Source organism: Corvus brachyrhynchos, unplaced genomic scaffold (genome assembly GCF_000691975.1).
Source record: "Corvus brachyrhynchos isolate BGI_N302 unplaced genomic scaffold, ASM69197v1 scaffold126, whole genome shotgun sequence".
NCBI lineage: Eukaryota > Metazoa > Chordata > Aves > Passeriformes > Corvidae > Corvus > Corvus brachyrhynchos.
The window spans coordinates 3,780,867-3,796,997 of record NW_008239283.1 but is presented as its reverse complement, the minus strand read 5'-3'; the positions used below and the strand labels follow the sequence as shown (position 1 = coordinate 3,796,997).

At 38.1% G+C, this 16,131-nt stretch overlaps 2 protein-coding genes across 2 annotated transcripts in view; both read right to left on the bottom strand.

Moving 5' to 3' along the window:
- The window catches only part of MCM6 (minichromosome maintenance complex component 6), a 16,537-nt gene extending 13,461 nt beyond the window's left edge, over nt 1-3,076 (bottom strand). Inside the window, 2 exon segments of the mRNA XM_017740111.1 lie at nt 1,975-2,032; nt 3,055-3,076. Of these exon segments, the coding sequence (XP_017595600.1) occupies nt 1,975-2,032; nt 3,055-3,076 (80 nt within the window).
- Nucleotides 3,077-3,873: 797 nt separating this feature from the next.
- Nucleotides 3,874-16,131, bottom strand: part of DARS (aspartyl-tRNA synthetase) — a 36,684-nt gene continuing 24,426 nt past the window's right edge. The window contains exons 7-15 of the mRNA XM_008638212.2: nt 12,209-12,320; nt 10,301-10,435; nt 9,276-9,423; nt 8,212-8,358; nt 7,131-7,173; nt 6,417-6,497; nt 5,780-5,891; nt 5,320-5,391; nt 3,874-4,514 (exon numbers count right to left, since the gene is read on the bottom strand). Of these exons, the coding sequence (XP_008636434.1) occupies nt 4,423-4,514; nt 5,320-5,391; nt 5,780-5,891; nt 6,417-6,497; nt 7,131-7,173; nt 8,212-8,358; nt 9,276-9,423; nt 10,301-10,435; nt 12,209-12,320 (942 nt within the window). The 3' untranslated portion in view covers nt 3,874-4,422. The remainder of the gene's footprint in view (nt 4,515-5,319; nt 5,392-5,779; nt 5,892-6,416; nt 6,498-7,130; nt 7,174-8,211; nt 8,359-9,275; nt 9,424-10,300; nt 10,436-12,208; nt 12,321-16,131) is intronic.

Genomic DNA, 16,131 nt, shown 5'->3' with positions numbered 1-16,131 from the left:
TGCTCAGCGAGCTGCTCAGTGCTGCTGAGGGCTTAGAGCTGTGCCAGAGCAGCACCACGTCTCCCATTGAGAAACAGAGGCATAGAATGCTAAGGGGTTGTAAGGGACCCTAAAGATCATCTAGTCTCAACCCACCTGCCATGTGAGGGACACCCCCCACTAGACCATGTTGCTCAGGGACTTACACCCAACCTGGTCTTGAACCCTGTCAGGGATGGGAAATCCAAAATCTCCCTGAGCAACCTGTTCCAGTGTCTCACCACACTCACAATAAAGAATATCTTCCTCATATCTCATTTAAATCTCCCCTTTTTCAGCTTGTCTCCATTCCCCTTGTCCTGTCACTACAGCTCTTGACAAGGAGTCCATCTCCACCTTCTCTGTAGCCCCTTCAGATACTGAAAGGTTGCTATGAGTTGCATAGGTTGCTCACACAACCTTTTCTTCTCCAGGCTGAACAGCCTCAACTTTCTCAGCCTGTCTTTGCAGGTGAGGTGCACTACTCCTTTCATTAACTTCATGGCCCTCCTCTAGACTTGCTCCAACACTTACATGCCCTTCTTATATTGGCGACACCAACACAATAGGCGTGGAGGTGTCAGCTGTGGGCATCTTCAGCACAGTAGCTGCAGTGAAGATTCCACAAGGCACTGCTTTCCCCAGGAAGAAATCAGCTATGGTAGCTGGAGTTAAAACTACTCTGGTGTGGCCAGGGCACTGCTGAGGAATTCCCGAGGGACGCAATCCCCACACTGTGTGCACGAGGCACTTAAGCAGCTGCTCGCTGAGGAGACCCACGCCATGCAGCATCTCTGGCTTCTGAAGAACTGGCCCAGGTGGTAAGGGTGTAAATTAAGCTAGGTGAGGATTAGGCCACAGTCTGGACACTTGGCTCCTCACTGGCACCGCTGTAGGATGGTTGAAGACAACATTTGCCAAGCGGTGCCATGGCTGACAGCCATTCCCGAATGGCAGCTGCTGGCACACAGCCCCTGCCAGCAGGAACCACTTCAACATCTATGAAAAATTGCTTAGAATTGCTCTGCCACCTGAAAAGTCATTCATCTCTGCCTAAACTGGGAATTTTGCTGTAATTAAAGCAGCTAAGGGCTCTTTTTCAGTTTTGAAACCCTTTCAGAAGTACCAGTACCAGCAGCCTCCTGAAGAAGTGTTAGTTCATGTTATGGTGTGCTTGCCATACCGTGAACAGAGACTTAACTGCAAAATGGTAAAGAAAATAAGAGACTTGTAGAACTAACTTGGTAATTTTTAAAACGCTTCTGGTGAGGAAATTGCATATTTTCTGAGACCACACTAGCAAAAATGTGCACAAGTTGGTTGTGAGGCTTGTTTTAAAAGAAATAATCCATCCTAGGTAATTTCTCTCTCTCAAAAAAAAAAAATATCTACTATTACCCAAAGAAGAAACAGTAAATAAAATCTATTTAGCGAAGTTTCTGGAACCCCAGTATGAACCAGTCCAAGGCAGCCATATGGTGTTCCACAACAGATATTGTCAAGGCATTCTCCTCCATCCCTTTATTTTGCATGGAGTGGTGTCCAATATGCCTGGAATTGACAGGCACTGGGTGAGAGCACAAAGCTTTCCTGCTTTTCCTTTCCTTCTCCCCTGGCCCACTGGGCAGGGAGCAAACATCTGTGTGGTGCTGCCCAGGGTTACCCAGCAGGTGTGGGCAGCCATGGGGAGCCAGGCATGCACTTGGCTGCCAAAGGAACAGCCCGAGTCCTCTTTCCCACTGGGCAGATTCAGACAGCTCAGCAAACACAGATGGGTTTTCACAGGAAAATGGTGCAGTTAAACTTCAGAAGCAAACTGAAGCTTTGTTTTGAGCAGACTCCCTGGCCATTCCTAACCAATATGCTTTAACGTTCCTTAAAACCAGTTTAGAAAATTGCACTACTGTATTTACCATCTGTATATTATGAAAGAAAACAAAACCAAAACCATTTTACCTGGTGGAGAGGCAGCAGCAATGGACTCGTTGTAAGCTGCTAAACTTCCTGCAAGTTACTGGAAATAAAGAACAGTACAGGTTTTACTTTTCCAGAACTATTACACCAGAGTTGCTACCTATCAAAACACCATAAAGGTCTGGAATTATTATTTGCAGGGTTTCAAACTACGTTCTAACACTGTGCAGCTCCCGCTAAAGTATCCTGTTAAGATGACATTCAGGACAAATGCATTTTGCATTTTGGTTTATGATCATAATTATTTTCTGTTAGCTAAGAAAGGCTGCATGAAAGGATTCAGCATACAAAAGAATCGGGGCCTCCATCCGAATTCTTGTTCTTGTGCAGTTACTGTGAATAAATCAAGCTACAGCCTAAGTTTAAATAGCTCCTAACAGAATTGGTGTAAGCACAGTTGTTAAGGCATGTATGCACAAAACTTGCTGCCAAATCAAGAGCAAGAAACAGCACCCAGGATATTTTTTTGTGGACAGGAAATTTAAGTCAGTAATTTTGCTCCTGGTTAGAAGAATGCACATCCAAAGTGGAATGTATTACCAGTTCTGTATGAACAAAAGTAACTAAATAAAATTCATTCCAGTTGGCTTAGCTAAATAAACAACAGTTTTGAAACTTGGATCCATCAGTACTAAGTCTGTGACAATGAGCTGTGTTTATAATCCACTTAGCTTTGCAAAGTACAACTGGGTACAATGTAAGATTTTCAAGTTAATAATTTGGGGAGGATTCCACAGTAAATTAATTACAACAGACTCATAAACAAAGCTCCAAAGTGTTATTCCTTGAATTGTGTGACTTCTAAACAAAGTTTAACTTCTACATTTCCAGTACTTTACCTGACCTTTAGTATGATTGTTTTCTAATGGAGAACTCTTGTCATAAGACATTAAAATTAAGTCTTGTTCAATGGCAGCTGCAAAGATGATTTGCCCTTTTGTGAAACTCTATACAATTTATACACAGCCTCACTGACCTTTCTGTAGCAGAACCAATATGTGACTTCTCTGACATTTAAAAATCAAGGTAGCAACAATAACACAGAATCATCCAAAACCGTACCTCCTACTGAAAGCTTGATCATGTAAAATGTTAAACAAAAATTAAGTCAGGAATTACAAATATGTATGAGTATTAGAGTAACTATTGCAGTACCCAAGTCAGGAATTTAATCCTTTGGTCTTTGGCAGCAACACTTACAAAATGTTTTAAATTTGAAAACCAACTCTCAGATGCAGTCCACAACAGGAAGTTTCAGATACACTGGTGCCTCTGCAAATATAAGGAACATCCTCTGGGTTGAGAGGAAGAGGACGATGAGAAGTAGCTTTGTGCACTGCTGCAAATTGAGGAGTTCAAGTAAGTGAATAATCTAAGAAAAAGTATGTCTACAAAGAATTTCAGAAGTACTCTGCCTTACAGAAACATTCAGTTTCTCTACGTGCACAAATATGGGCTGTTCACAGCATTTATAGATTAAAAAAACCTCTGAAATAGGGTGGCTTACATAATTTGGGTTTTGTTTCCTTGGTGCATGAAATCCTTGTTTTGTTTGTTAGCCCAGAGGGTGGGTCAGGCAGGAAAACACATGACCTGCTCTCAAACTCACTATCCATTTATTTTCTGAGAATATTGTATTTCCCTTATGTATTCCATGAGCATGTGCAAACTTGCAACCATTCTCAAATAGTAACATAAAATAAAGACCATGCCTATGGATTTTATACAGCTTTCAAAAAAAAAAAAAAAAGGGGGGAGGAGATAGAAAGAAAATAAATTTAAACTTTAGACAGTTATTACATCTGTAAAAAAAAACAAACCAAAAAAGCCTTATTGATTCATTATTATCTTGTGAGGAAACAAAGCAAAAAACCAGACAGATTTGTATCTAATTTACTTTGTGAGCTTTATTTCAACCTGTTTTAACAACTTCTTATGAAGACTTCTTGTTAAGAATGTTCTCACCTGCTTCCCTACCTGACACTCACGTAAATGATCAACTGCCTGGTCTCTCCAGATTTTTAAATTGCAAGCATCCAGTCACTTTATCTTGGAGCCAGTACTTCAGAATATTCAATCTTGCTGATGTAAGTTAAAAATGCAAAATGGTTATTGCATAATTTATTAAAATGTTTAGAAAAATGATACGATTTAATGTGACACTAAAATGCTAATTCAAAGTATTCCATTTTCATTAAAAATGTGCAGTTGCCAATACAAAGAGTCTTGATCCATTAAAATAGTTTACTTTAAATAAACAACTAAGGATAAAAAAAATTACTGTGGCACTTAATAAAGGAGAATTTTGTTTTTAATTGCATATCATAATGCTCAAATCAATCAATACACGTTCATCAGCAGCAGGGGCTATGCCTGCAGCCAGATCCTATTTGCCTGGCAGAGCATTCCCAACTCTCAGAGCAGCTTCTGTCAGGGCGTCAGGCGTTTGGGATCCCTCGGGAACATGGAGGTCTGACGGACGTTGTGTAGCCCCAGGTACAGCATGGTTACTCTCTCCAGCCCTACAACAGAGGAAAACAGCCCAGCAACACAGTCAGTCTTTGTTCAAAACCCTTAAGGAGCTGCAGGTGCTTCCCAGCTGAAGCCAGCCTCACACAGCAGTGTGAGCACAGCGTGAGCTGTTCCCATTATGGAACTTCCTAATCCATGGGGCTATAAGCACCCCAGCCATGATGGCGTGGAACCAGATGCACACTTGTTCTTCCATACACCTCCTACGTTAAGGTTTCCACCAGGAACAGCTTGAACCCAGGGTTAATTCTTGTGGTATCTCCTGTTTGGCTGGTACCTTGCCACGAGGACCATCTACTCTGATGAAAAGATGTAGCTTCAGCTTCCTTGGTGTCACTTCTAACTGGCCTAAATTATATTGGATTACCTGCAAATGTTGCATGCTCCCAAAGAGAAGAAGCAATCACTTATTTCTCCTCCCTACAAAACAGCTTTGTCAAATACACAGAGACCAGTGGCTGCTGGTATGATGGTGACTTTGATAAATCCATACATAATACACTTTTCTTACTTCCTTAAATTTTCCTCATTGGTCAGATTTGAAAGTGATGTGCCTGGCTAGTGAGGTGGCACCCTTGCTTGTGATCACCTCCTTTTTAAACTTGCCAGACTGTGCCATTAATATTTTGCCTATTTATTTTATGATGATCCTTACATTTGAGCTTCTCTCCTTAAATTCTCCAGGATAAACAGCCCCACTAATTTACCTAACAAGGTCACTATTCTGAATTTTATACTGAGCTCTCCTTGAGACTGAGCAGTATAAGTTAGGCTAAATAGAAACCAGACACTTACCTATTCCACCACCTGCGTGAGGAGGTGCACCAAACCGAAAGGAGTCAATATAAGCCTTTATTTTCTCCAAATCTAGAAAGGAAAAATATTGGTTTCTCACCTGCTTAATAAATCCCAAGCCAAACAGACAAGTGACTGCAGGACTACAAACACAACAAAAAATTTACAAACTAACAGTGAGGTTTTACTCACTGAACATATAAATTGTCCAGGGCTATCTAGAAATTATGACTGTAACAGTTCTGTTATATAATATTGTTAATAACTATTCAGCAAGGTGTTGCTGGAAGACTCACTAGCTTCTTAATACCCCACTCTATATGGTTAAACAGAATTAGATGGATTAAGAATGAGACAGTACTGTGATTTTACCACTCATATAACAAATTCTGCCCCAAATTCTTCCTCTAAAGGACACAAATCCAACCATGACTTATGTTCTTTTAAACTGTCTTGTTACCAATGCCATGATGCTTTGCTCTTTCTGTCAGCAGCTGGGGGTCGTGAATTCTCTGAGCTCCAGACAAGATCTCCTCCCCTCTCATGAACATATCATACGAGTTAGAGGTTTTCTGGAAACACAAAAAGGAGTTTAATTCCTACCTACAGTTACTGCATACGTTGCAAATATTCACCTCTCAATAACTTCACTTACGATATCCAAAGCTCTAAAAATGACTATTTTCTGCTAAAGTGTCTGCTTAAAGTGTCTGCTGCCCTGGAAGAATGTTTTTGCCACTTTTCAGTGATGGCAGCAGTGTTTGACCATGGAGATCTCTTCATAAAGCTCTCGCAGCTTTTGCTCATTTCTTTCTGGTATGTTTTCACCAGTAAAGAGTAACTGAAAACATCTGACAAATCTTGTAACCCTGACCTGATCTTGTTATCAGAATTTTAATTGTAACAGCAGATCATAGGGGGGCTGGAACTAGATGATCTTTAAGGTCCCTTCCAACCTAAACCATTCAATAATTCTATGGTCATATAAATATACTTTATCTGCATTGTCAAGTTATCCCTACATGGAATAATAAAAAAAAAAAAAGGAAAAGAAAAGGAAAAAAACCCCATTGACAACAAGAAGGCATTTTACTTACAGGGTTGGCTGGATCTGGCATTGTATAAAAAGGCCTCACAGCAAGAGGATATTTGTCAAGAATATAGAAGTCTGTGTCGTACTGAAAGAAGGTAATTTAGAACAATTAGTACAAGAGAAAACTACACAAAGAACAAATTACAAGAGAAAGACAGAACCAGTGAATCTTTGAAATAAAATTTTTAAAAATTCCCCAATAACTTCCCACAATATTGTCTAAGTTATCAATAAAAGTGGTGCATTCTTTCTCAGTTTTTCAATACTACTTCTAGTGTAAACTTACAAATGTTGAGCAGTAAAATGTGTTGCTCTAACAGGTACTTTCGTTTTCCTCCCAAAGGTCTCATCTTCTCATAGATTTTGTTAGAATTTGGTTTGCCTTTTTATTTTTTTTAATTCTCCTAAGAACTGGCTTTGGAACACACTACCCTGTTTGGTGTCCTCAGTATAACATATGATAGAAATAAATATAAAAGATTGAAAATGGTTTGAAACAGCTTATTAATGACAAAGACAAAACTGACAGTAGATGAAATACAGAGCACCAAAATAGGAATGCAGTCAGACAATTAAAAAACGGTAATCACCAACTCTTCACAACTTCTGCGTGTTCTGAGATACTGTCTACATGTAGGTATTTACATCAATCCCATAACTCTACAACATTAGGTTTCAGATTCAGTGACAAATTTATTTATTCTAAAATAATTGTTACCTTTTCCTTTACCAGGCGTCCCAGGAGTTTTTCATTAGGTGTGCTGAAAAAGATTATCAACATTAAAATGAAGTAATTTAAATCTGTACTGCTTATATACTTCATAAAGCCCAAAAGATTACAAGCTACAGAGCTGCTGCACCCTGACCCTTAAAAATCTAGTACTTGTTTCTGACTTTTCTGGGTTGTGCACACAGAAATTGCAGAAATAAAGTATATTTATTTGTTTCTAAATATTTTGTATTGGTCCTAGAAATCCCTTAAATTAACCGGTACCTAAGGTCCTAGAAATCCCTTAAATTAACTGGTACCTAAAAATATTCTTGCTCTTAATATAACTTCTTCCTAGTCACCATACTGTGATTACTGAAGAACTGTGTACTCTATTTCCTATTGCCATACATCTTGTGTATGACACAGTAAGTGAGAAACACCATGAACAGTTGTTGAGCAAACAATTTTCCTCCATCAAACTCTTATGATTGAAACTTTATTTGACGCACAGATCATTTAATTTAAAATCACACACTACCCTAATGGTGCTGGATATATTATGGGGTAGAACAGAAATGTTTTAATTCATTAAATGTCTTTAGTAAAGTTTATATATAAACTGCTAATTAAACCATCTCTCAGTAAATTAATGGGAATTTATCAAGATTGTTTCATCATTTTCCTGAGAGGTGGAAGGAAGAAATGGAAAGGTGTTACCTAAAAGAAAGACCTTAAGGCAGCAGAATTTTTTTGTTTAATCCTATTCAAAGACATGTGACAATTCATGTGAAGGACTGCAATTGCTGGACAAACAAACACTTCTTTTCCTTAGAAGGTTCAAGTTGCTGTCACTTTATGTTGTCGGTTATTTTCTTTCAGATTTCAGAGTTTGTACCCATAGCCTACATTAAAAGAAAGGACTATTTTCACATCCACTCATTTACTTGTCAAGAGATCTGGACAGAAGTGCTGTTTATTCCTCTAACAGCTGTGATTCCTTGTTGAGGGCTGTCAGGTGCACAGTACAAAATGACACTTCACTACCACTTTCCCAAGACTCTGACACAGTCAAGGTACTGCCAAGTACCTCAGATCCTCTTCATCACCCATCTCCACACCAGCCTCTCGCAGCATGGCCACACCTTCACGGTATTCCAGCCTCAGAGTTGGCTCCAAAAACTTAAATGGCTCACATGGGAACTGTTTGCTCACTGTCTGAATTTCAGTCTGGAATCTATAGATGAAGAAACAAGAACAGAAGCCAAATACAAAATAGTCAAGAACTTGCACCTAATAATGATTTTGTGATTTTGCCACAAGAGGTCCCTCTTGCAATATAAAAACTGTATTAAAGCCACTTCTGGAGAAATTCTGTAATGAATTGTTTCAACAAAGTTAATGCATCTACTTCAAGGATGCTGATATTTCACTATTCAGTTTAATTCCTTTTGTAAGAAATAATCGACTAGGTCAAATTTTCACAGTAAAGGCACTGAGAAATCATACCTTTGATTTGTAGTATTTACCTGGGTTCTTTTCTGATTTGAGTAATAATCAAATATATACAAGAAATTTCCCTCTGGACAGATAAAGATTTGCATTTCTGCTGGCAAAAGAGTCTAATTTGAAAGCAAATGGAAACCACTTTCTAAACTTCTAGCCTGGCTTTTTAATGAGTTAGACTGTGAATAATGGAAAATAATCCTTGGTGTTATCATGGAACAAATGCAGGCTGGTACAGTAATTTTTATTCAGGAAAACTTTCTTATATAGTAAATATTAAAATAATTTTTGAAATAGAAAAATCCACCAGTAGTGGCACAAAAAGAAGGACATTCTAAATTACTGACGCATCACTACTCTTAGGAAGTCCTTTCAACAGCAGACAGCAAGTTTCTTAGTGCAAGCCAGCATACTCCAGGAGATGCTAAAAGTAGTTTACTGGCCTATGGCTTGAGTGAACTTTAAAAGTCAGGCACAAAGAAATAGTTGAGAGCAAAGCAAAAATATGTTTTGAAGTTGTGCTGTAAATCAGATCGCCAATGATCATCTGACAAACTGAGGCTAAAAGGCTTGCCTACTTCATACCACAGTGCAAGAGATGTCAAACAAAGAAAGTTGCTCGTTAAAAGAAGGAAGTGCTCTTATTACCTTTCCTGAAGCCCCTTGAATATCTGCACCAAGGTATCTGCAATCTCATCTACCACTTCATGATAGTGATAATTAAAAGCCATTTCAATATCCAGACCAACAAACTCAGTCAGGTGTCTGTGTGTATTGGAGTCCTCAGCTCTAAATACTGTAAAAGTAAACAACGGAAATCCTAACTGACCTGAAATTATCATTCCAGTTGCAAAAATAGCAATCATTAGCATTTGGATTAGACAGACATGATGACTTTAGACGTGAAAATTCTCACTGAAAGACACAAATGAAACCAGCAGCCTCAGAGCATCATTTATAACAGTGACAGCATTACTGCAGCTGTAGTACTCAAAGGATACAAGACAGACACAACCCATAGAGAGGATCTCCAGTTAGACCCACAGACACAAGTGGAAAAAACAGACAAGTCTGCAAGCACAAAAGAACTTTCAGATTTGAAAACCGCCTTTTTCACAGGAAATGGACTTCTACACATGTGTGTCTTCTGGGATGGGTACATGAGTCTAATATAAACACGTCTTCCCATAAACCATGACTCATCTGTTAGTGATTACCAAGAAATTTAAGATCTTCTGAATTACTTGGAATTTTTTTTTTGTTTTATACACTGTTATTTACTTGTTTTCCAGCATTTAGAGGCTATGTATCTTCAAACCATTTGAGGTTTTCGAAGAAAACCTGTTGTATTGCCACCTAAAGAGGCTATGTCCTATCAGCTTCTGAGAAAGAGCATGGGACTAGAAATCATTCATTTTTTTTATTATTAACTAACAGCCCAGTTAAAAGTAAGCTTGTTCTAAGTAATGTTGTTTGGTACATGTACAGCAACTTCTCTGTCAACTTTACTGTCATCAGTTGGCTCAGCTGAAATTCGTGTTTGGCAAGTAAAACTACACCAAGTGAAACCATTCAGAGCTTTAGTGTGTGTGTGTGTTATCTTACTTGTACCACAGCTGCTAAAAGCCACCAGGGCACACTTCACACATCGCATAAAGCAAAGCTTTTCTTACCTGGCCCAACGCAGAAAACCTTTTCAAAGTCAGCACATATACACATCTGCTTGTACAGCTGTGGGGACTGAGCCAGGTAGGCACTGGTTTTGAAGTAAGATACAGTAAACACATTGGCTCCTCCTTCACTGGCAGCTGGAAAGCAAGTGCTTTAATAAGGAATTATTGAAATAAAATTAAACAATTATTAAAATAAACGTGTAAAAAATAAAACAGAGGTAGAATGATAGATTATTGGTCTTACATTTAAAGATCAGAAAGAGATTTTTCTTCAAAGCATATAAGAGGAAAAGGATATATTTGCATCCATCTACTCATGCCAACGTAAATTTTGCAGCTCAGGACTGCCACACCTTGCAAATCTGCAAATTTAGTTGGGGTAGTTTAAAACGTTACTGTTCCAGCTGACCTTCACCTTAGAGTGAGAACAGCAGAGAATACATGTCTGTATCAACACATCTACCAGCACCCCCGTATTTTTGTGGAAACCAGTCTCTGCCAGCTGCTCAGGCTGCCAGGGGTTCACTGCAGAGCTTAAGATCAAAGTGCATATCCTGTTTCGCCAGGACCATCCTCTCTAACTGAAGGCATAAATATCTCTCACAGCCAATACCAGCCTTACAAGAGGGCATGAGCCAAAGCTATAAAGCTTCTTCTCAGTTTGAGGCAATTTTCACAGACAGCTACAGGAACAAGGATCACATGCATTTGTATTCCTTACTGCAAAGCACCTACCAAAACTGCACCACTTTACCTTGCCAGTTCCCAGCGTGTGACATGACAGGTGCAGTGGCCTAACACAGGTAACTTTTAAACCCTCTAATCTTAAAACAGTTATGATGTTTAAATTGTAAGTTTAATAAGGATTGCATTGACTTAACTTAGCTGATTTTACAAAATATGGTCTCATCCAACCTTTGATGATTGAAAGCTTGCTTGCTTTCAAAGGCAAACTGCACACTTCCTCAAAGGTCCTACATAAATAAACTACTTGGGAGCCTTTTAGTACTTCATACTATATAACTGTCTCCATAGGAAAAAGTCATCCAATCTTCTAGTTCAATGACAATTTTCACGTTGAAAGAATAGTTGCTTACATGCATTTTGTAAAAAAGCTCCTTTTTTATCTCAATCAAGAGCTGCCTTCCAAAATATAAATACAGAAGCATTAAATTCAGTAAGCAAAATGTGTGCACTTTATAAATGTACAAACAATAACACAATAACACAAATGTTCTGCTCTAATTTTCCATGCCATGTATCTTAGTGGCATCAATAAAACCTCAAAGAGCACCAATAAGATAGAAGAAAAACCCCCATCAGTAAATCAAGGCATTGGACTTTTGAAAACAATACAGCAAACCAAAAGAACTAGAAGCAAAATCTACATTTCCAGACTTTAAGGCTGAAGCTGTTATTCCACACTTTCAAAAAGAAAAAGGTCTACCACCTTGTATTTTGCCACATTCTCATTGCTAAAGAAGTGACAAATTGTGCCATATAATGGCATCATATTTTATACCATGTTTTTTGCTACATCTTTATGATGGAATCTGCTTTTAATCTAAATTAGAGTGGTATTTTTTTATACTGAGAATGGAAAAGGCAGTGCTCAACACTGAGAACACTGACTGGAAGAATAATGCATGTGATCAGGATTAAACAATTAATTGCCAATTACATAAACCAGGTATATATAGTATTTTTCTTGCCATTCTTTTAACAGCCCAAGTCAGGAGAAGAGTAAAGAACAACTCAACACCTGCTAGAAGTTTGCTACGTTGCATCTAAGATAGAAAGAAAACTTTATGTTTTTTAAATAAAAACTTACTACATTTTTGTCAGATAGGTACACTGAGCAACTGGAAAAGAAGCACACCTGTAGCAGCTGGATCACATATACAATACCTGAAATGATTTTGGGAGTCTGAATTTCCACAAATCCCTTGCGAATAAGAGTTTCTCGGAAAAGCTGACAAATACCAGACTGAAGGCAGAAGACTGCCTGACTAGTGGAGGTCTATAAGAAGAAGATAAAATAATGAATCCTAAGTTAGTTTTTCCTGACTCTATTACTTCTTTTGAACAGCTGGAAGGATGAATCTCTTCCCTCAGGAATACCTGATTATTGTATCTGCCTAAACAGCAAAAAGTCCAAATCACTAATTGTTTATTACACAGAAGGAAACACCAAAGGCAACCAAAGAAATTATTAATTTCAATTTATAGCATATTCAGTTACAAACAAGGCACTATGGTCAATTCTACATTTTAAAAAAATAACTGATTTATGAGATGTGCTTCTGCAAATAAAGGTTTTATAGTAAGAAATTGAATAAAAGCACTAAATCTATTAAAAAGCTTTCAGCACACTAAACTAGAACAGCTGCAGAATACACAGTGCATGATAAAAGCAAAGCCATTAATAACTTACGTAAGGTAGAAATGTCTGTCTGTTAAAGGCTACCAAATGCAACATTTTTCATGTAAAAACACAGCCACACGTTAACCACGTACAACACTGCCACAAAAACATCCAAACCCCAAGGTTTGAACTCCCAACATTTAAGCAGCCCACATAACACCTGTTGATATGAACTGCAGTTCTTTTTTTCACGTTACTTTAAAAGTACATTTAGCTGAAAACAGAAGCAGATTTAGCTGAATCGATCATTTTGTTTATGCATGTGACACAATTGAGCTGCTACACTAAACGTTCCTGAACACTTCTGGCATGAAGAATAAACAACCACCTTAGTGACTGCTGCAAAGACTGCAAGGCATCAGCTCTGAACCCATATCTGATTTTGTGCTTTTCAGCATCTCAAACGTGACAGTGAGTAACCTAAAAGGGTACAAAAAGACCAACGAGTTCCTGCAAACGACCAAGAGAACAGCTCTTTACGACAACCTGCGTCACAGCACTGTTTACTTCTCTTTCACCCAGCTTTTCAGTTAGGGTAAGAAAGGCTTTGTGGGCTTTTTCACATGACTCCTACCAAACCACAAAACAAAAAACCCCCAACCAAAACAAATTATATAAGCAGCCAAATTTAGACAGACTGTCAGTAGAAACGCTGAAATAAAGCCACATCCATCATCTCTGCAAGATAAAGATATCCCTTCACCAACAAACCCAAAGGGAAAACTGCAATAATACTGCAGATCTGTAGCTGTTTGGAGTTATTTGCCATTTTAGCTGACCAATGAAATATTTCAGGCATGTAAGTGGTTGAGACTAGTAAATAATAGCAGTTCTCACTGTCTGATAAACCACATGTCTGATAGACCACAGCCGCTACTCCAAATGTTCAAAATGAAGGAAATGAGGTTTTGAGCAACAGTTACAAAAGTACCCTAAAAGTTTTTCACCTTTTCACTTTTTCCACATTGGTCTCCCAGAATCAGACCTATGGCAAGACTGCCTGAGTTACAGGCAAGATTTGGTAGTGTTACATCCAAGTACCAGGATGATTCAAAGGGATTTTTTTTCTTAACCATCTCCTACTTGAAAGGTGAAAGAGTTGACAACTTTAACAGTCACATTTGAGTTTCCCAATAAAGTTTTTGATGAACTAGACACATCTAAAATTGCTGAGAGAAGATGCGTAACATTTACATAAAGCAGGATAGAAACAGTGCCTCTTCTACATTTGGTGTGAACCAACAGTAGTTTCATGCCAGAGCAGGTGAGAACACAGTCCTAAGTCAAACAGTCCCGGGAAAAAGAAAACTGGTTGCTAAACCCGGTCTGAAAGCAATTACATGGTCTGACCTAAAACTGCGCAAGAAACACAGTCAACACCTAACACAGCTCTCCAGTAACAAAGGATCATCAGGCAGCAACTCCTCCTGCCCTTTGTGAGGATGCAGGGCAAGGACTCTGTCTTCCTAAGCCATCTATAATGATAAATTATGCTTAGAAACAGCATTTATGAAACCAGCCAAATTCACAGAACTGGAGACTGAAGCTTTTATTTAACTACAGCCCAAGAACAAGCTGCAATTCTCCATACCTCAAATTAGATCTGACAAGACCACTCTTCTTTCACCAAAGGTGGCTGAGTTTCAGTGTCCATTCATTCAGAGACTGCCAACATGGATAACTGTTGGAATCTGTGATACTGCAGCCCCCTTGTAAGAATTAAACAGACCACCAAGACATCTGAGATAAGCTCCTAAAGAACTGCATCTGACAATGTGCAATGGAGTTGTATCAATGGCCTCAAAAGTTTTACGTGCCACTACAGTTTCCAAGTATTTTAAAAATGGAGAAAAAACTTTTCAGATATAGTAACATTCTTTGCACTGGTGTGATGCTCAGAACACAAAGAGAACAAATTAATTTGAAGAAAATAATTCAGTAACTGAGATGCTTCTATATATAGCAGCATGTTTGGTACAATGGGAAGTAACACAGTCACAAATTGAGCTTCCACACTTAGGTAAAATACAGCAAACTAAAGATAGAGACAGCTGCCAAAATTAATTGAGTTTTACCTTTGTCTTAAAAAAAGATTTTGACATGGCATTCTTTTTGTGTAGTGTTTACTCCAATATGAACCCTTCCACATACATATTGACAAACTATCTTACCTGAGACTATGGCAAAGATAGTTAATATTCCTTCAAGAGTTAAGGAGAAACAGAAACAAACTTATGAGACTTAAATGCTGTTGCCATTAACAATGTTAATGTTTTAACTCAGTCTGCAAAATTAATTTTACAGAAAAACTCATTATTTTCAATAATCACCTTTGTTACAGACAACAGAAGAAAAGTCTGGAGAACAATGCTGAAGTACAAGTTTCAGTCATAACCTAACTCTAATTTCACCTGTGTGTTTATTATTCAGATGCCACAAAGGAAGATATTAATGATAAAACTGAGCACTGTAAGATTATAAAAACAATTATAATTTTTCATTTGGCACAAGATGCAGTGTCAGAACAACAGGCACGTGTGCTACCAAATGTGTTTCAGTGGAATTGAGGGCAGTTCAAACCACCGTGATTGTATCTCAGAGAGGTGAGACCGATGCAGAGATATGAGGAGTTATGAACGTTCTCTTTACTCTCACATTAGCTGGAGGATTTGTTCTGCTCTCCCCTCATTTCTGCTTTCCTGTTTGCCTGCTGTAGCTACCTATCTTCCACCAGGAGCAACCACTAAATACATAATTGGCTAAATAATGTAATCTATATTCTTTTAAGTAACATACATTAAATAATGTAATTAATTTTGCAATTCCTCTACTATATATAGGACAAATGAAGGTTTTGCTAGAAAACAGAATTTCTGTTAAATAACATTTTTTTAACCCCAAAGTGACTGAAGTCAGCTTTTATTCAAATTTCAATATTACTTACAGTATAAGAATATATGAACATGGAGTTTGTTGTCTAAATGACTGGGACTGTGTATGTACTCACTGCCAAATCACTTCCCACAAGAAAATAAATTGTACATTTGCTTGTTCATTACCGCTTGGAACCAGTCAGGAAAAACACAGTTTTTGCAATGAGGAAACTGAATCCAACACAATGAAATCAAGCTTGAAGTAATCAAGTATTTGGAAAAAAAGTGCATTAAGATCAGTGTACAGCTGGATTATCACGTAACACAGTCTGACATCCATAAACTACTAAAAATACAGTTTAATGTTAATGCTCTACCCTGAGCAGTATAAACAGAATAATATTGACCCTAAAATGGCTTTGCTTTGGTCTCAATGAGCTGGGCATTAGCAGACAGAACTGCAGCAACAGGACTGCAAACGGCATATAATTCAAGTCACATTTGGACAGATACCATTAAGATAGAAGTCCTGC